This window comes from Hemiscyllium ocellatum, chromosome 1 (genome assembly GCF_020745735.1).
Source record: "Hemiscyllium ocellatum isolate sHemOce1 chromosome 1, sHemOce1.pat.X.cur, whole genome shotgun sequence".
Taxonomy (NCBI): Eukaryota; Metazoa; Chordata; class Chondrichthyes; order Orectolobiformes; family Hemiscylliidae; genus Hemiscyllium; species Hemiscyllium ocellatum.
This window is the reverse complement of record NC_083401.1, coordinates 130,748,605-130,770,379: the sequence shown is the minus strand read 5'-3', so window position 1 is coordinate 130,770,379 and position 21,775 is coordinate 130,748,605. Positions and strand designations below refer to the sequence as shown.

General features: G+C 41.1%; 2 protein-coding genes across 3 annotated transcripts in view; both read right to left on the bottom strand.

Annotated features, from left to right (window-relative positions):
- LOC132817322 (transmembrane protein 144-like) overlaps nt 1-11,714 on the bottom strand; it is a 72,698-nt gene extending 60,984 nt beyond the window's left edge. The window contains exons 1-2 of the mRNA XM_060827768.1: nt 11,598-11,714; nt 900-1,069 (exon numbers count right to left, since the gene is read on the bottom strand). Coding sequence (XP_060683751.1) covers nt 900-1,050 — 151 coding nt within the window. The 5' untranslated portion in view covers nt 1,051-1,069; nt 11,598-11,714. The remainder of the gene's footprint in view (nt 1-899; nt 1,070-11,597) is intronic.
- Nucleotides 11,715-19,110: 7,396 nt separating this feature from the next.
- The window catches only part of LOC132820094 (sodium-dependent organic anion transporter-like), a 58,677-nt gene continuing 56,012 nt past the window's right edge, over nt 19,111-21,775 (bottom strand). For both annotated transcript variants that reach the window (XM_060832017.1, XM_060832027.1), the window contains one exon: nt 19,111-21,710. In XM_060832017.1, the coding sequence (XP_060688000.1) occupies nt 21,556-21,710 (155 nt within the window). In that variant the 3' untranslated portion in view covers nt 19,111-21,555. The remainder of the gene's footprint in view (nt 21,711-21,775) is intronic.

Sequence of the window (21,775 nt, the reverse complement as noted above, 5' to 3'; positions counted from 1 at the left end):
AATGTTGAGTAGTTTGGCCAATTGAATTGCATCTGGAATATAATGCTTTACACTTACCTTCAAAATAAGAAGAAATTAGGTTATATCTTCTTAATATATTGTGAGCGGGTTTGGTCTGGTCCATAACAATGAGGAGAGATTTGTTTGAGTGGATCTGAATTCACAGAAGTTGAAAAGAATGAATAGCAATCTCCTAAAATTCAGACAGGGCTGCACAGGGCATGGGTGATGTTTCCCATAGCTGGGAGACCCAGAACTCAAATGTACTGTCCCAGGACATGTGGTAGTCCATGTTGGACCAAGAGGAGGAAAAATCATTTCACTCAGAGGGTGCTGTACTTATGGAAGTCTCTACAATTTAAACTTGCAGAGGTCAGGTCACTGTAGAACAGTCATATTGGACTTGAAAGAGGCTCTCCACAGATACTGCCAGATCTGCTGAGTTCCTCCAGCATTTTCTATTTTTATTTCAGATTTCCAGCATGCCGCAGTATTTGGCTTTTATTACCACAGTGGTCTTACCCTGTTTCCATAGTTCCTGGAGCCTGAAATATGTTAAACACTCAAACTTATTGTACAGTACACATAAACAACAATTAAGTTTTAAAATGTTTGATATTCATTGTGTCACTTGCCAAAAGCAGAATAACCAACTTGAAACAGATAGATCAATTGGAAAAACATTCTGCATATTGTCTGCAAGAAATAAAAGACAACATTTGTGTGTAAAGATGTACAATTAGGTGATCAAGAGTGTGAAGTCATTACATCTGCACAAAGTGAATTGTGAAAGCTAATGAAATAACAAGTACATCAAGACCTGGGTTTTCTTAGCTGACAAAATGCCATCAAAATCAGGCAATTACTAGACTAAAGTAAATTCTTGGAAGACAACTTACCATCTCCTGTATCAATTTTCTTCACTGGAACAAAATTACTGCCAAAACAAATCACAGCAACTGCTGTAGAGACAAAACCTTTGACCAATGGCACGGTGCCTGTGACATTCTGTGGTATCGCCTTTTTTGTATAAGTAAACCTTTCCTCCATTGTGCCATTTTGCAGTAACCTGTCTTATGGAAGAAAATTACATTGAACAACTTTAATATTTTGGCCAGCAGTAATTAATCTTTACCAAGCAGAGTACAACACTGAACTTACTGCTGCTGAAACTGTTTGGGTTTGTTCCTGAATCACATCCAATAATATACACTGCTCCAATGAAGATTGATACTAGAGACCATCTCAGGCTAAATAACATGCTGGTTGACAGGGCGCCACACTTCTGGAGCGATCAGTCTCGCAAGGGTAGAGATTCACAAAGTGACCAGTCATGAGGAAAATAATGCTGTGCTCCTTTCACAAGTATTGATATGGTCTTCACTCAGCCTAAGCTGTCATCGGTTATTTGTAAATTACCTGCCAATACAAATGCTTATTGGACTTTAAAGCTGTAAGCACATTCACTATGAATACTACATAAAAAGAGATGCTGCCCATAAGTAGGATTAAAAAGAAAATCTAGAGATGAAGGTTTGAACTTTATTTGGGGATGGTTGAATGAAACCAGAAGAAACTTGAACCCTTTCTCAGTTAGAATGTTGCAGCTAGGAGGTAAACTTTCCTGTTATGTTGAGAAAGTACTCGGGTACTGGTGATCATTATCAATTGTTTTTATCTCCGCACTCTTTGGAACACTTCCAACAAAACAAGTTGGGAAGATGTTACATAAGGTCATATTTCGGAAAGGATCGATGTTGGTTCTGAGCCTGCATTAAGCTCCATTACGTTAAATACAACAGAATTGTAATTATTACCAAGACCATTCTGTGTTCAGTCAACAACATGCATCACCTGTAGCATCCATTAAAATTGGAGATAGCCAAAGCATCATGTTTCCACATATTCTAATTCTTCTTCTAGTGTTATTTCTCCCAGTATTATTTGGTTATTATTGCCCTACCAAATTGATTAAACCTCACTAAATAGCACTAACAACATGTCTTGTGGGGATCTCAGTTAAGATTCTGTTCAGGTTTAAAAATTCCAGCTTGTACAGGTAACATTTCTCCTGGGGTCAGTCCCAATATCCTAAGAATCTAAAGCCCTCATTCCTGCCCCACTTCTCCAGCCACACTTTCATCTATTCCCAAATCGACTTGCAAGTGTTACCAACAGTAATCCAGAGATGACTAGGTTTGATTTTCTGTTTGCTAATTTCCTTCCTAGCAACCTAAATTGTGACTGCAGGATCACCTCTTCTTACCTATGTAATTTCAGACAGACAAAGACTATGATACTATTGACTATTTACCATCCCCACTCAGGATGTTCTGCTGCTACACAGTGACAGCCATGACCCTGGCAGCAGAGGGGCAATGCACCATCCTAGATTCACATCTGCAGCCACAGAAATACCTACTTATTCACCCAATTATCAAATTACCTATTGCTATTGTTCTTCTGGTCCTTTTTATACTACCCTATAGTTCTGAGCCACATGTGCATTGTGGAATGACATAATTTATACATTTGTTTTGGAATATATATTCTGAATTGTGTTTTACTTGAGCTTTGTGGAAAAGAGCATGATGTGCTGAATACTGAAGTGTTTTGGAAGGAAAACTAGGGTTAAAGTTACTGCCATTGCGCATAGGTTTCTTGTTCATGTACAGCCTGGGTCGAAAGGGGCAGTCAAGGATATAGCTTCTCTTCCTCTTCCTCCTCGTGCTCCTGCCTCTCAACTTCTCAGCTCATTGTCAATGAAAACATCTGTTCCCTCATGGTGGCAAAATGAAGGTTGACAATCTTGAAATCTACTCACGAAGTATTTCAGGGCCACTCCAAAACAGCCCAGCAGGGGCAGGGGCAGTGTCCTGAATTGGAACCTCAAATGTCTGCTTTGAAACATCCCTGTGGCAACACAGCCCACATAAGCTGCTGTGTACATGTACAGGGGTTCCAAAATGGAGTGCCTTGAGTAAATAACGCGTGTCATTTGACACATCATGGTGCCTGAAATAGAGCTAGTCCAGGGGATTGCTGCAAAATAAATCTACCATGACCATAGCCAGGATATCTGCCATTGATCTGCAGCATGGTCCAACCGTGGTCATAAACCAGCAGCATGCTGAGGGATGGGAACTCCATTTTGTTACTGTAAATGATCAAGTTCATTTGAGATACCTAGGATGTGACGTGCTTGCTTTCAGAACCTTACACCACACCCTGAAATCCACACTGACCTTCATGGTTACTTTGTCAGCTTATATCTGACAACAGTAAACAAGAGGAAGTTAGCTGGCTTCACACAGAGATGTACACTAATCTCCCCTATATGGCAATGTAGCATACTACTCTACAGAGTGCTATGTAGCGCAAGTGTGCTCCCATATCTAAGGAAACTTATACAAGACACAATGTTCCACAAGTGGTCTCACCAAAGCTTTATACAATTGCAGTAAGACTTCTTTACTCCTGGATTCAAATACTCTTGTAATAAAGACTACTATTTATCTTTCTAATTGCTTGCTACACCTGTAGATTTGCTTTCATTGTCTTGTGAACAAGGACACATCAGTCCCATTGGACTTCAACACTTCCCCAATATCTCATTATTTAAAAAGTGCTCATCATCTCTATTTTTCCGACCAAAGTGGACAACTTCACATCTTTCTACAGTATATTCCGTTTACTAAGTGCATGACCACTGACTTATCTTGTTCAAAAACTGTTGAATGTGCTTTGCATTTTCCTTGTAAACTACAGTCCCATTTAGTTTTGTGTCACTTGAAGATATTACTACTCTACAGAGTGCTATGTAGTGCACACAGCCAAACCACTGAGAGATTGTGCTCAAGTTATCTCACTCATCACAGACTGCAAACCTGAGAATGATCCATCTAGTCCTACCATCTGTTTTACTGTCTATTAATAAAATCTCAATCTCTGCCAGTATATTGCCTCCAGACCCATGTGCTTTAACTTTACAAAAGGTTATTGCCATTGCTCACAAGTTATTCATTCGTGTACAGCCTAGGCAGAAAGGGGCAACCCCAAGACTGCAGCCTGTCTTCTTCTTCCTCCTCATTCCCAGCCTCCTTCTCAAGCTCCTGCCTCTCAACTACTCAGCTTATTGTTGGTGAGAAAACCTGTTCCCTCGTGGTGACAAAGTAACGTCTTCAGTGGGACCTTATCAAAAGCTTTCTGAAAATTTTAAAATGCACCTCGTACATTGGTTTCCTCTTACCTCTTTTGCTAGTTGCATACTCAAGAACCTGTAATAGTTCCTTAAAATATAATTTCCCTTTGAGAAATCCTTGCTGATTCTCCCCAAGCCCACCATAATTTTCAAAATGACAACTGATCTCATCATTTATAACAGATTCCCACATTTTCCTTACTGTTAATGTTAGGCTAACAAGCCAGCAGTTTCCCATTTACTCCCTTCTTCCTTTCTGAAATAATGGGACTACGTTTGCTACATTTCAATCTGCAAGAGCCATTCTTGAATCTGGAATATTTTGGAAAGTGCCCGCAATGGCCACTTTCCCTACAGCTACAACTTTAAGACATTCTGGGTTGTAGGTCATCAGGAAGCAGGCAATTTATTAATTTTTTAGTCCCATTAATTTCGCCAGGACTATTATTTTAACGTAGTTTAATTCACTATTCTTGCTTGTCCCTTGCTTCTCTAGTATTTCTGGGAGAATTTGTATATTTTCTGCATGAAGACAGACAGAAAGGATTTAGTTTGTCTTTCTATTATTCCATTATTCTCCATTATAAATTCTTCTATCTCACTTGTAATTGGCCAACATTTGTACATACCTACTTTCATATTGCTCACCAGTTCTCTTTATATTCTGTTATCTCTTCCTTTATCAGTTTTTGGTCATCCTTTGATGAGTTGCAAGATGCTTTTAGTCCTCCAACTTACTATTTTTGGTAACTCTATAAACTCCTTCCTTTGATCAATTGCAATCTTTAATTTCTCTTGTTAGGTGTAATTAGATGGCCTTTCCTACTGGGTTTTGTGCTTTAAGCAGTTTAAAATCTGTTCTAAACCATGTATTAATTTTTTAAATGCTAGCTATTACCTGTCTGCTGTCATACCTTTTGACATAATTCTTCAATCTACCGCAACCAATTTGCCCTCAAACTTTTGAGGTTTGTTTTATTTAAGACCCTAGTTTCGGATAGAGCTAGACCACTTTCAAAATTAATGTTAAATTCTATGCATTGTTAATCTTTTAAGGGAGAATTACCACAATGTAATTATTAATTAGACCTTTCTCATTTTTGAACACTAGATGTTACATCATTCGTTCTCTAATTGATTCTTCAATCTACTATTCTAGAAATCTCTCTCATATATTTTCAAGGAATAATTTGAGTAACTCACCTTCTGACTCCCCAGAACCTGCGTATCATCTACATGACACAAGTCAGGAGCTCAACATAATACCACCACTCACCTGGACTAGTGCAGCTCCAACAAGCTTGATACCATTAGGACGAGATTACCTGCTTGCTTGGCAAAACATCCACAAACACCACCAATGCACAGCAGCAATAATGTACAAAATACATACTGCAGAAATTTATTTAGGTTTCTTAGCATCTTCCAAACCTATAAACCCAACTATCTAGAAAGATGAGGGTAGCTGATGTGTGGGTACACCATCACCAGTAAGTTTACCTTCAAGCCACTTACAATCCTGACTTAGAAACATCCCATCATTTCTCCAAAGTCACTTGGTCAGAATGTGGGAATTGCCACTATTACAGCACTGTGGGTGTACCTGCTCTGAATGGGACTGCAGTGGTTCAAGAATTCGACTCAACACCACCTTCTCAATGGTAATTTGGAATAGGCAATAAATGTTGGAATACTGCCATTAGCTGAGCAAACCAGCTTTTTCTTTTAATACAATTGTCTCCTTACTAGTCTACCAGGTACATTGGGTGAACCATGAAAGAACAAAAATGTAAATGGATTATGGAAAATTAAGAGAAAGCAGGTGAATTGAATTTGTATCAGTCTTTGCTAATGAGGGTGTAAGCAGCATCTCAGGGACGGCTATAAATCGGAAAATGGAAAAGAGTTGGGCCTCAGGACACGTCCAATCACCAGGGAACCAGTACTGAGTAAACTAAAGGTGCTGCAGGCTGACAACTTCCTGGGTCCTGACAGATTTTTTACCATTTGTTCTTAAAAATTGATACATGATGCACTGTACTTAGATTTCCAGAAGGTATTTGATGAAGTGTCTAATAAAAAGCTATAATAATAAATGGATGCTTATGGTGCTCTAGTGTCAGAAGTGGATGGATAAAAGGTTGGCTGGATCACATGAAGCAGGGAGTCGACATAAATGATGTTTTTGTCTGGTTTGCAAGATGTAACGTGTACATTTCTAGTTCCTACATAAAGGAGCATTGCTGCAGAACGTTTTGCTCGCATTGACAAATACATTACTGTATGAACTGATGTGACGTAGTAGGTTAGACGTCTGGTGCAATAATGCTACCTTATAGACATCTACCTACTTTAGCAAAACAGTGCTATCATAGGAGATTAAGCTGTGAGGGTACAATCAACCATGGAACACTGCCATTAGCTGAGCAAACCAGCAAAGCAGTTTTTTCCTTTATTACAATTGTCTCCTACTTGTTTACCAGGCACATTGGTGGTAAAGTTATTGCCCAATGTTTTCAATAAACTGTAGCAACATCAACATAATTTTACTGGTCTGCTAGCTTTCAAAGAATTAAGAGGATTAAATGAACCTATATTGCTGTTCCAATCCTGAATGATTTTCTGTACAATATATTAAATGTAAGGGCTATTACTCTCTTGTCAGCTGGTACTTGTCCTCAATCTTGCCATAGCAGTGCTTCTGCAAAAGTTATCTGTCCAATAAAGAGGTTGTGTGAAGGAGATGGAGTCTCAGCTGCCACCTGGAGAGGCAGGCTCTCACATTACCACTTTTCTCAAAGACCCACTGCTTCTTGTGCTCCTTGGGCAACCCACAAGCTAGCAGTGGGTCTGTCCCCAGCACCAAGGCACCTAGAGGTAAGTATGCCACCACTAAGAGCTGCTAGCTAGTCAGAATCCTCATTGAGCAGACAATAGCTGCTGCTGGTACTACATCGGAAAAAAAGGTGTTCGAGGACAACATCAGATCCAACACTAAGTTCATGGTGTACAGAGCTGTGGTGGTTCCATCCCTCCTATGTGACTCCGTGGTGTGGACTGCCTACAGTAGAAATCTCAAGGCACTGGAGCAGTGACACCAACACTGCCTACAGAAGATCCTGCGAATCCGCTGGGCAGACAGATGAACCAACACTAGCATTCTAGACCAGGCCAACATGCCCCGCATTGAGGTACTGACCACCTTTGATCTGCTGCGCTGGGCTAGGCATGTCATCTACCTGATGAACACAAGACTCCCCAAGCAGGCTCTGTATTCCCAGCTCCAAAACAACAGGCAAGCCCCAGGTGGACAGAGGAAGCGCTTCAGTGATACCCTCAAGGCCTCACTGGTGAAGTGCGGCATTCCCGCAGACAGTAGAGATCACTGGCCCAAGACTGTCCAAAATGGAGGAGCAGCATCTGGGAAGGAATCGAGCACCTCGACACATGCAGTCAGGAAAATATGGAAGCTAGGCGAAAACAGTGAAAAGATGGCGCTATCACACGAATGCCCCACCCACCCATTCCCACAACCTCTTTCTGCCCCAAGTGTAACAATGTCTACTGAACCTACATCGGACTGTACAGTCACCTACAGACTCATCCTGAGAGGGTGGGAGACTCATCCTCATCTGCGAGAGACCACCAGTGAGACACTTGCATAAGGCTTTCAATTGAGAAGCGACCCAGGTAAAAGTAAATGCTGGCAGGAAGGAGTTCTCTCAAAAAGAACAAGGGCAGCAGAGTGGGTCACATCAGTACCCCTTCCTCATTAACTCCTGCTTCCTGATACCAGTCCCCTCACTCAGGCCTGTAGGTCCTTCTGAGTAAAAGATTCATTTGGAAGCGCACAGTCAAAGGTAATAAGGTATGTTACATGCGTTCCCTCATGCATTATAAGCTAACCACCAGCTGTTGGGTTACCATCAGCAGGACGAGACCATTAAGTGGGCGTTAATTCCATTCTGAAGTAGTTTATAAATTTTGACAGTGTCAGCTATATCACTCAAAAATTATAGAATTACAGGGTGTTAATCTTGTGAGAATTGTTACGTATTTCTGCTTGTGGAAAGTAGACTAAAACTTACTTTCACATAAACTCTTACGTTACACAACTCTTTCTGTGCTGGCATGACAAATGACTCAGTGACCTGCAGAAAGCACAGTCAATGGACTGGCAGAATTGATAATACTATCCAAAACCCATAAAATTCACTATAGAGATGGTTAAATATCTCATGGATGCCTGGAATTGGGCAACTGTATACTCAGGACTTTCTTTAACAATGAAGCCTTCTGGACAATTTTGTTTTTAAACTACTTGATTTGTCCCAGAAGGAGCAAGAGGAATAGAAACGTCAGAAAGGATTGACACTGTGGCCTGTCCATGGCTAGTTTGGTGGTGGAGAGAGGGTGTTTAATCAGACAGTAGGTTTATACCAAACTACCTTCCATACACATTTGAGGGCACATTAACATTTCTGGAATCATGAGCTATATGACACTAGTGATTTTGCAATACATCTCCTTGTTTGAGCCTTTGTGTATCCTTTAAGGTAACTGCACCAGCTCATTGCTTTACTTCATGTCCATACAGGATGCGCCAATGTGCGATGAATGTGTTGAGAGCCTGATGCAGTATGTGAAAGCAAGGCAAACAAGGTGTCTATCAGGCAATGTGTTCTACTGGCACCAATTCCTCTCACGATCAAACTTTTATTTTTAATTCACTCATGGGACGTTAATGTTGCTGGATGGGTCTTGCAATGGGCATTTCATTACCCATGGCAGAAGTGGATACTGCAGATTCTGAAAATTAGAGTCAAGATTAGAGTGATGCTGGAAAAACACAGCAGGTTAGGCAGCTTCCGAGGAGCAGGAAAATCGACATTTCAGCTGGATTCCTGATGAAGGGTTTTTGCCCGAAATGTTGATTTTCCTGCTCCTCGGATGCTGCCTGACCTGCTGTGCTTTTCCAGCACCACACTAATCTAGACTCTGATGTCATTACCCATCCCTGGTTGCCTCTGTGAAAATGGTGGTGAGCTGCTTCCTTGAACCACTGCAGTTCACATACTATAGAGTGACCCACAATGCCCTTAGGAAGAAGTTTCAGGATTTTAACCCAATAACAGTGAAAGAACAGCAATAATCAGGATGGTGAGTGGGTAGAAGGTGATCTTGCAAGATGGCGACAGTGTTCCCGTGTATCTGTTGCCTTTGTCCTTCAAGATGAAAGTTGGTTGGAGTTTGGAAAGTGCTGCCTTAGGATCTTCAGTAAATTCTGGCAGTGCACCTTATAGATAGTACACACTATTACCACTGAGCGTCAGCGGTGGAGGGAGAGGATGCTTGTGGAAATGGTGCCAGTCAAGTGGGCTGCTTTGTCTTGAATCGTGTCAAGCTTTTTGGGTGTTGTTGAAGCTGTAATCATCCATGCAAGTGGGAATTATTCCATCACACTCCTAACTTGTGACTTGTAGATGATAAGTAGGCTTTGGGAAGTGAGCAGGTGAGTAACTCGCCACAGTATTCCTAGCCTCTAAGTTGTTCTGTGTTAATGTAGCAAATCCAGTTGAGTTTCTGGTCAATGGTAACCTTCAGGATACTGATAGTGGGAGATTCAGCGATGGTAACACTGTTAAATATCAAGGGGTGGTGGTACAATTATGTTTTACTGGAGCTGGATATTACCTGGCATTTGTGTGGCACAAATGTAACTTGTCACTTGTCAACCCAAGCCTGGATATTTTCCAGATCTTATTACTTTTGAACATGGATTGCGTCAGTTTCTGAGGTGTCACAAATAGTGATGAACAATGGTCAATCATCAGGGAACATCCCCACTTCTGACATTATGATGGAGGGGAGGTCATTGCTGAAGCAGCTGAAAATGATTGGGCCCAGGACACTAACCTGAGGAACTCCTGAAGAGATGTCCATGGACTAACATGATTGATTCCAGTAAGCTGAGGAAAGTCACTTGTTTTCTCCCATTAGTTGCTGTAAGCTGTTGTGTTTAACCGATAAGTCAGAAACTTTATAATTTGTGAACCTGTCAGCCTGTGCCTCCTGTGAAGAGGATTAAGATTTTAATATGCAGATTATATGTTGTCGGTTCATAGTTTACCTATGCTTAGAATCTATTTATTCTTAATAAATAGTAGTTTTTTTTGTAAAGGTGCAGAAACCTGCCCTTTTTTTGTTAACATGAGTCTATTGGTAAATTGTGGAATTTGCATACTTGGATAAAATTTGTATCTTTAGTGACAACTCTGGCAATACTGAGACTTGATTTCCACTGAATTATCCCAGTTAGATGTAACACCTTATGCGGAATTACCTGGACAAAATCCAGCCTTGGAATAAGAAAAATAATGTTCGCATCAGAAAAGTACCAGACAATAACCATCGTCTCCCCCAAAGGCTCCTTTAACCCTCACCAACATGACATTCAATGGCATTCCCATATTTGAATCTCCCACTATTAAAATTCTTAGGATTACTGTTGATCAGAATTTGAACTGGGCTAAACAGTAAATGCAGTGGCTATAAGAGCAGATCAGAGGCTAGGATTTCAGCAGCAAATACTTCTGCCTCCTCAAAGATTGTTCAACAATCACAAGACACAAGTACAGAATGTGGTGGAATACTCCGACTTGCCTAGGTGAGTACAGCTCCAACAACACTCAAGAACTCAACACCATCCAGGAAAGCACTTGACCTTCAACAATCACTGTGTGCAATTTACAACATGCACTACAGGATCTCACAAAGGCTTCTCAAACAGCACCTTCCAAATCCATGAACTTTACCATCCAGAAGTCAAGGAATCATGGAAACATCACCACCTACAAATTCCCATCAAAGTCAAGAAACATATCACTGATCTTGGAACGTTAGTGAGTCATAATCCTGGAACTGCCTCCCTAAACAGCAATGTTGCTGCTCTTACACTTCATGGACTGCAACAATTCACCATCACCCTCTCCAGAGCAATGGGATGAGCAACACAGCCGCATCAACATGCCATGAAAGAACTTAAAAAGCTCCTGAGCTGAAATGACTTTCATTTTCGCCAACCACCAGCTCAGAAATGATTTACTCGGCTGCAGCTCTCATCTATTTTGCTTGCTTGGCATTACCACGATATAGGACTGGAACTTGTGACTTGGGAATTCACCTGCATCAACCTATATCTCAACATTCAGTTGCTTCATGCACTGGACTGTCAATGCACTGTGCCATCTATTTATTGGAAATCAGAAAAAGGCTATAGAATTTAGTATGAAAAGGTGGCTTGAGAAATGACAGTGATTCAATCATGCTGCAGACGTAATTATATGCATTTTAATGAAAATGCACGTAACTTCTATTGGCGTTATTTTCTACTCACAGCACTGATAATACTTTGTAAAGCAACAAGAGTTCCGGTAGCTGCTGGTTTTATTCTAGTATTTTGTTTCTCTTGCTGCTTTTCATGGTGCAGCTGCGGCTGTACTGACCAGCGGGAGGCCCTTTCACTGAACCGCTGCCTTCGAGTAACGTTGGCCTGTGACGTCACAACAGCAGCTCTGATCTCCAGGCTCCATTGTGACATCACAATAGCCCGCAGTGTTGCAGTCGGACTGAAACCCAAGCCTCAAATTCGGCGGGACGTCCTGCGTCAGCTTGCCTTCCAAATCCTTCCTTCCATCCATGGATGAGTCTTAATACAGGAGATAGACTGGAGAAAAGAAACAAACAGGACGAAGTCCCCCTATTATGAACACGCAGCATCTCTTTTAACACGCAGCAGAGTTTTTGATGGTTCATCCTACATGATGGCTAATAATCATGTGAGAGTCCTGCAGCATTGAGTGCCCGGAATCTGAAGGCGTGTTACTGTTCCTTAATTAAATTCTGAGACTACTTTTCAGAAACTTGACAGTGAAGGGGGTTGAAATGAATTTCACAATATCCTTACAACCATGAGATCCAGGTTCAAGTTAAATCCAGATTAGTATCTCGTGGCCAATAATTCTCTCTCTTTCAGTGCATGGGGATTTCTCTACAGATCCACTGCCCTCAGCAAGAGAGGCTACTTTCTGGGAGAGTGATGTCAAAAAATTATTCACTTAAATTCATGTCGTCTCAATCTGATTCATATCCTAAACATAAAATCCAGAAAGTCCCTAATTCAGCATGAGCTCATTCCTCTGGGCTGGACAATCACAGGAAAATAATGTCATTCTAGTACAGCAAGGCATGTCTTTCCAGGAAAAGCAGGAATACGCCCTTGAACCTGCTTCCCCATTCCAAATCATATTTAATCATCTCCCTCAACTTCATTTGCCCACACTTCCCAAATCCTAACTGCAATCTTGCCCTGTTCAAATCCAATGCCTGAGTTTCTCCCCAAACCTCCCACCATCCCAAATATAGAATTCCAAAGATTTGCTAACCTCTGACTGAAGGGATTCATCCATATCTCAGCCCTAAGTGGCTTGCCTTTATTCTGAGGCTGTGTCCCTGGGTTCTATACCCCTCAGCTGGAGGAATCACCCTGTCTTGCCTTCCTGAACTCTTTAAGTTTCTCATTCTTCGAAACTCGAGAGCAGGTTTGTCCAACAGGCATCCCGTCGACCAGAATGCGGCCCACCAAGACGTTGTTCAAGATATAAGTTTGTCCGACTGAACTATTCTGCAATGAGAATCCAGGGAGACATTGCCTACACAGCCACAGGTAATGCTCCTTGGTGATATTATGAGCAAACCTCCAGGTCTGGGTGAATGAATGATGGGTCAGTGGGTGAGTGACTGGGTTGGTGAGTGAGTGAGCTTCACCCTTTAAACCTTCATTTTTATTAAGTATTTATTTAAATATTCAACTTTTCGCTCTTAAATTGATTTTGGCCCCCAAACATATGTTGATTGTTGTGGCAAAGCTTAACTTCCTGAAATCTGCTCACTAGCAAAAGGGTTGGACAATACTGCTGTAGAGAATGCAGGCCCCTTGTTCTCAATGACTTTTCATGGGACAGTCCTCACAAGAGCATTAACTCTTAACATCCCAGGAATCAGCCTGATGAGCCTCCACTGTGCTCCCTCTATGGCAGCTATATCTTTCTTCGATAAGGGCATAAAAACTGCTCACAATTCTGCAGAGACATATTGAAACAGAGGGTCGTGATGAGCAGAGCACACTCTATACCTCACAGGCTGCACAGTAACTATGACACGTGGGCTTCCTGCTCTTGCCTCACTGGGGAGAAGTGGAAAGGGATGGGAGAGATTACAAATTAATGCAGAATTAGTCAATGATAGTTCCATGCTCTCAGCTCTGCTTTTCCAGTGTAACAATTGTTCACCTGAGGACTCAGACTGAAATATGAGGTACCTGCCTTCAGAGAATGAAATTCCATGGAATTCACTCTTCCCTCACCCCTTATCTGTTTTGAATGCCAAAGTATGCACCTATCTAAAACATACGCAGCGAATAATTATATTGAGGCCACAAAGTGTGCGATTGTTCGTGGATGACCATAATGATTATCATTTCCATAATAGTGACACAATTCATAATGGAAGTTCAATATTAGTATAGCCTATAATGAATCAATCATCAATTGTCCCAATTCCTTAATCCCCTATTTCCAAGCTTGCTGATGAAATTTCCAAAAATCAATTACAATTTTCCCCAGGAATGTCATTGTTCTCAGTTGTTCCAGAAGAGTTGGAAGACAGGAATCAAAGGCCAAGAGGGCAGAGGTCAGTATTCCATTTGCCCTCCTATGATCTGGAAGTTTGTGCATTTCATTGAGCAGGAGAAGACATTGGGCCCATCATAACTCTGCTAGCTCTTAAGAGTTGCTTTCTCCCATTTTTGCCCCATTAACTTCCAAGTCAGTTCCCTTCAAATGCAGGTCAATTGCCTTTTTGACAATTCGAGGTAACCTGGATCATGAACATTCTAGATCATAGCAATCTTCCATCATTCACAATTCAGTTGAGCTGTATGGTTCAGTTATCTCTAGCTGACAGTAACCTTGGTTACAAGTCATAGAGTCATACAGCATGGAAATAGACCCTTTGGTCTAACAAGTCCATGCCAAACAAAACTCCAAACTAAATTAGTCCCACCTGCCTGCATCTGGCCCATGTCCCTCCAAACCTTTCCTATTCAAGTATCCATCCAAATGTCCTTTAAACGTTATAATTGTACCTGCATTCATTACTTCATTCGGAAATTCATTCCACATGTGAACCACTCTCTGTAGAAAAATTTGCCTCTTATATCTTTTGTGAATCTCTGTCCTCTCACCTTAAAAATGTACCCCTTAGTCTTGAAATTCCCTATCTTAGGGAAAAGATAATTAACTTCGACTCTGTCTGTACCTCTCATTATTTTATAAACTTCTATCAGGTCATCTCTCAACCTCCAGCACTCCAGTTTAAAAAGTCCCAGCCTATCCAGCGTTTCTTTATAACTCAAACCTTCCATACCCAGCAACATCCTGGTAAAACTCTTTTGAACCATCTCCAGCTTGATAATATCCTTCCTGTTACTGCTCGGGCAGAACTGAGCCCAGTATTTCAGAAGAGGCCTCACTGTCCTGTACAACCTCAACATAATGCCCAACTCTTACACTCAAAGAACTGAACAATGAAGGCAAGTGTGTCAAAAGTCTTTTTCATCACTCTGTCTATATGTGACACAAACTTTAAAGAATTATGCACCCGCATGCATCGTTCCCTTTGTTCCACAACACTACCCAACACCCCCACTATTAATTGTATAAGCCCTACCCTTGCATGTTGTACCAAAATGCAAAATCTTGCATTTATCTAGATTGAACTCCATCTGCCATTTTTCAGCCCATTAACCTATTTGATCAAGATCCCTTTGTAATTTTAGAAAACTTCTTCCCTTTCTACTATGCCACCAATTTTGGTGTCATCTGCAAACTTGCTAACTGTGCCTGCTATATTCTCATCCAAATCATTTATATAATGAGAAACAATGCAGGAGCCAGAACCGATCCCTGTGGAACACCACTGGTCACAGGCCTCCAACCCGAAAAGCAACCCTCCACCTCTGTCTCCTGCCATTAAGCCAATTATGTATCCAATTGGCAAGCTCACCCTGAATACCACGTGACCTAACTTTACTAATCAGTCTACCGTGCAGAACCTCGTCAAAGGCTTTACTAAAATCCAATAAACAACATCTACAGCTCTCGCTATCTTCAAACCTTTTGATAGCTTCCTCAAAAAACTCAATCAAGTTTGTGAGACATGGTTTTCCACACAGGATAAAAACAATGACTGCAGATGCTGGAAACCAGAATCTAGATTAGAGTGGTGCTGGAAAAGCACAGCAGTTCAGGCAGCATCTGAGGAACAGTAAAATCAACGTTTCGGGCAAAAGTCCTTCATCAGGAATACAGGCAGACGGCCTGAAGGGTGGAGAGATAAGTGAGAGGAGGGTGGGGTGGGGAGAAAGTAGCATAGAGTACAATAGGTGAGTTGGGGAGGGGATGAAGGTGATAGGTTAGAGGGGGCGGTGGAGTGGAATAGGTGGAAAAGAAGATAGGCAGGTAGGACAAGTCATGGGGACAGTGCTGAGCTGAAAGTTTGGAACTGGGGTGAGGTGGGGGAAGGGGAAATGAGGAAACTGTTGAAGTCCACATTGATGCCCTGGGGTTGAAGTGTTCCGAGGCGGAAGATGAGGCGTTCTTCCTCCAGGCGTCTGGTGGTGAGGGAGCGGTGGTGAAGGAGGCCCAGGACCTCCATGCCCTCGGCAGAGTGGGAGGGGGAGTTGAAATGTTGGGCCACAGGGCGGTGTGGTTGATTGGTGCGGGTGTCCCAGAGATGTTCCCTAAAGCGCTCTGCTAAGAGGCATCCAGTCTCCCCAATGTAGAGGAGACTGTATTGGGAGCAACATAAAACCATGCTGACTATCCCTAATCCATATTTGCCTCTCTAAATGTCCATAAATCCTATCTATTCTAATCACCTCCAACAATTTACCCACAGCCAAAGTCAAACTCACAGATTTATAGTTCCCCCATTTCTCCTTACAACCTTTTGTAAACAAAGGTACATTAGTCACCCTCCAGTCACCAAGCATCTCACCCACACTTATGGATGAAGCAAATATTTCTGTTAGGGGTCTCCTAATTTCCTCCTTATTTCCCACAATGTTCTGGGATACATTATAGCAGGTCCCGGAGATTTATTCAACTTTATATTCTCTAAGACCTCCTGAACTCCCTCTTCTGTAATGTGAACTATTTTTAAAACATCAGAGTTTATTTCTCTGCATTCTCTAGACTCCATTTCTTTCACTACAGTAAAAACTAACACAATATATTGATTTCATATCTCTTCCATCTTCTTGGGTTCTACACAAAAATGACCTCCTTGATCTTTAGGAGGCCCTACCCTCTCTCTAGTTACCTTCTTGCCTTTAATGTCTCTTAATCCAAAGAATCTCTTTGGATTATCCCTAACCTTATCTGCCATCGCTGTCTCATATCCCCTCTTTGCCTTCCTGATTTCTCTTTTAAGAATGCCCCTACACTCTTTACATTGATTAAGAGATTCAATTGAACCAAATTGTCTATATCCAAAATAAGATTCCCCTTTATTTTTGACTAGAACCTTAATATCTTTATTCATCCATCATTCCTCAATCTTACCAGCCTCACCCTCCACTCTAACAGGAACAAAATGCCTCTGAACTCTCAGCATCACACTCTTGCATGCTTCCCACTTGTCAGACGTACATTTCCCCGCAAGCAGTTTATTCCAATCAACTTCTGAAAATTCTTGTCTCATACCATTAAAATTTGCCTTATTCCAATTGAAGATGTTAACTTTTATGGAAGGCTTATCTTTTTCCGTAACCATTTTGAAATATTAGAATTATGATCACTAGACCCAAAGTTTTCCCCCACACTTGGGTGGTAAGGTGGCTCCGTGGTCAGCAGTGCTGCCTCACAGCGCCGCCTCACAGCGCCAGGGACCTGGATTCGATTCCAGCCTCGGGCGACTGTCTGTGTGGAGTTTGCACATTCTCCCCGTGTGTGCATGGATTTCCACTGAGTACTCCGGCTTCCTCCCACAGTCCAAACATGTGTAGGTTGGGTGAATTGGCCAAGCTAATTTGCCCAGAGTGTTCAGGGATGTGTAGGTTAATTGCATTAGTCAGGGGTAAATATAGAATAATAGGGATGGAGAATGGGTCTGGGTGGGTTACTCTCTGGAGGGTCAGTATGAACTTATTGGGCCAAAGGGCCTGTTTCCACACTGTAGGGATTTCATGATCCTTTTATTTCAGTCACCTGCCCAAAAGAAGGTCTAGTTTTGCTCCTTTCTATTAGGAGCATCCACATCAAATAAAACTTTCTTAAACACATTTGACAAATTCTTTACCATCCTTTAACACTATGGTAACCCCAGTGTTTGGAAAATTAAAATTCTCCCATTATCACAATCTTAATATGCCTATATATTTGTTTCACAATTTCACTCTTATTGTTGGGGGGTCCATAGTACAATCTCATCAAAGTGATTGTTCCTTTCTTATTTGTAATTTCGACCCGTAAAATTTCACTGGGCAAATTTGCTGAAATACCTTCCTTAGTGACAACAGTAATGTATTCCTTAATCAAAAATGTCCCTCCCAACTCTCACCCCATTTTTTGCCTCCTTTTCCATCCTTCCTATAGCATCTAAAACCAGAAAAATCGAGTCTTGTCCATCTCTCTGCCAAGTTTCTGTAATAGCTACGATGTAGAGAAAGTGAGGACTGCAGATGCTGGAGATCAGAGTCGAGAGTGTGATGCTGTAACAACACAGCAGGTCAGGCAGCATCCGAGGAGGAGGGGAATTGACGTTTTGGACATAAACCCTTCATCAGGAAGGTCCCAGTCCCATATTGTTGAACATGCCCTGAATTCATCAGCCTTACCTGTATGACATCTTGCATTGAAATAAATACAATTTTGTTCTTCAGAGTTACCACATACTCTGACTGTTTTTTGTCTTTCTTTTCTAACTGAAGTCATTAAAAATGATTGTACAAAGTTATGACTTTTATGTCAAAATGGCTCATCAGGTAGAGGTATATCAACACCAAATATCCGCCGTTTAAATCATTATACTGAAACTTTCCAGCTTCACAGAAATAGGCACAACTTTCTGTGATGTTTACAAACAAGTCCAGTATAAGGTAATAAAAGATAACAAGAAAAATCAAACTTATCGAGGGGACATAACTACAAATTGAGGGGTGGTAGATTTAAGACAGATGTCAGAGGCAGGTTCTTTACTCAGAGAGTGGTAAGGGCGTGGAATGCCCTGCCTATCAATATTAACTCAGCCACATTAGGGAGATTTAAACAAACCTTGGATAAGTACATGGATGATGCTGGGATAGTGTAGGGGGATGTGCTTAGATGAGTTCACAGGTTAGTGTAACATCAAGGGCCAAAGGGTCTGTTCTGTGCTGTATTGTTCTATGTTCTATAACAAATTGATTGAACTTGGAAAACATCGCACACAATTATCCTAAATAATGCAATAACATGAATGAATGAAGAAAACTGCCTTCACTGTCTGAAGGAGAAATTAAGATCAAAGAGTGGTACTTTGAACACATCACTTCATTCTGGTTTACGCTGATGAACTGATGCTTCAGTGTTTTCACAGATTGGGTTATAAAGCCAAGAAATATGAATCAATGGGCTTTCAAATAAAAACATGGTTATGAATTCACCTGGCCTTCATAATAAATATTCTAATTCCAGGACTTTGCACCAAATATTAATGGTACAGCCTCCAATAAGTGATAACATAAAAATCAAGATCACTGATTAAAGTAAGTGCTTATTGCATTGTAATTTTTATAAAGTCATAGTATTGCACATAAACATTTAGCATATAAAAACCTAGCAAGTATAAACAATTCTCATTTCACAGAATGGTTCGCTTAAACTGGATCTGTTGTCATTTATATATTGAATGTTATTGTATTCACAGTAATAGAATATCAGCATGAGTGTATTTGTAAACTGTTAATATAGTTTGTTATATTATAATGCATGTTTTGTCAATGTGAATTCACTATAACATGATTGATGAATTGGGAAAGCTGTTTCTAAAGTGTGAACTTTTAAAAGGTGTGTTAGCTGTAATGCGATTTCATCACCCAACACTTTAAGCGCTGTTTCTAAAGCATGACATTTCTATACTGCAATGTTGCACAAGAATGTAACCATCACGGTATAGAAGAACTGATTGAATACTTTTGGACAAACCATGATTACAAAAAGCTAATTAATGAATGGGAAGATAAATGTAAATACCGGTTCTAAATCTTGTTAATTTTAAGTAGCTTCACTTAGTCCATCCTTGGGTGAAAGCTCATTAGCAAGATGTTATTGGACATGTATTATGTTAAGTATGCACCAATGAGACCAAATTAAAACTTGAAGAAGGGTCTCCAGACCCAAAACGTTAACCCTGATTTCTCTTTATAGATGCTGGCAGACCTGCTGAGCTTCTCCAGCAATTTCTGCTTTTGTTTCCAAATTAAAATCTGATGGGGTTGTCACTTATTTCCACACTGAACTTGAAACTAGCTAAAAATAAAGCTATCATAGTCTTACCAAACCATAGGGCTGTTCTCTTAGAGAGAGAGGACTGGTGGTGGTTACCAGTCAGAAAGTTACCTCAGATTACAATGGGATCTTGATCAGATGGGCCAATGGGCTGAGAAGTGGCAGATGGAGTTTAATTTAGATAAATGTAAGGTACTGCATTTTGGGAAAGCAAATCTTAGCAGGACTTATACATTTAAGTGTAACTGGGGCGTGTTGCTAAACAAAGAGACTTTGGAGTGCAGGTTCATTGCTCCTTGAAAGCGGAGTCACAGTTAAGTAGGATAGTGAAGAAGACATTTGGTATGCTTTCCTTTATTGGTCAGAGTATTGAGTACAGGAGTTGGGAGGTCATGCTATGGTTGTACAAGACATTAGTTAGGCCACTTTTGGAATATTGTGTGCAAATTTGGTCTCCTTCCTATTGGAAGGATGTTGCGAAACTTGAAAGGCTTCAGAAAATATTTAAAAGGATGTTGCCAGGGTTGGAGGATTTGAGCTACAGGGAGCAGCTTAACAGGCTGAGGCTGTTTTCCCTGGAGCGTTGGAGGTTGAGGGGTAACGTTATAAAGGCTTATATAATCATGAAGGACATGGATAGGATAATAGACAAAGTTTCTTCCCTGGGGTGGGGGAGTCCAAAACTAGAGGGCAAAGGTTTAGGGTGAGAGGGGAAAGATATAAAAGAGACCTAAGGGGCAACTTTTTCACACAGAGGGTGGTACATGTATGGAATGAGCTGCCAGAGGATGTGGTAGAGGTTGGTACAATTACAACATTTAAAAGGCATGGGTATATGAATAGGAAGGGTTTAGAGGGATATAGGCCGGTACTGGCAGGTGGGACTAGATTGGGTTGGGACATCTGGTCGGCATGGACGGGTTGGACTGAAGGATCTGTTTCCATGCTGTACATCTCTATGGGTCTACGACTCTCTGACAGGGATTGTCCCTCATTCAGAGGAACTCAGTGCCTGACTGAGGGAGCCAGCACTGGGAAGGGAAGGGTGTGATGAGAGCTTTCCACTGCCCATGCTGGCCTCTGATAGGGTGACTTCAATGGTGGGCAGCATGTCTATCTCTACAGTCCATGATATGAGTGATAGACCATTATGGGCTTATTAAGAGCCTGAGAGGAATTTAACAGAATGGGAGTCAACATGGGGTTCTTGTATCTAATACAGCTGGCAGTAAAACCCCTGAAACATTACCCAGCTATTCCAACATACAATAAATGCTCATTTTGCCACTTTCCAATATCTACCAGTAGATGTTTGTTCAATGAGGCCAGATGTTACACATGTGTCTCACAAACCACAACTTCCCTGAGGAACATGGGCTCTGAGCAATGTTTATGTACAAACTGTCAATGGGCTTAGGTCAAATTCCTTTCTCAACTATTGTAATAAAAACCATCTTAATTCATCCACAATACTGCTTTGCTGAAATGCTTGTTGAGTTTTCCTAATGTTGGTGCACTTGAGTCAAAAATAAATGAATGTCTGAAGACCCATTTTTTAAATTAGATTGCAGAACAGATTTTGGGGAAAGTGTCCTGGCGTATCATGGCAGCAACATTGGGAAAAAGTAAGGTGGAAATCAGAATATATCAGAAATTATATAGTGCAGGAAACAGAGCGGACAGATCAGGAGGAAATCTATTCATTCTGTATGATCTGTCGAGCTCTGAAGAGTTCAGGCCTGCTTGTTAACTTAATTCAGTCATTTCAGAAATGGTGCATTCATTTGGTGCGTTTCCCTCCCTCCTTTGGGTGTTGTTAGTCTCCTCGCTTCTCCTTGTCGACTGGGTTAAATCCATTGGTTCAGCAGGATGTTTTTTCATTTTTTTATAAATCTGGTAAGCTGATTGTAACAAAAAGCAAACAATATATTGTAAGCAAAGACAACAACACATTACAAATAATTTT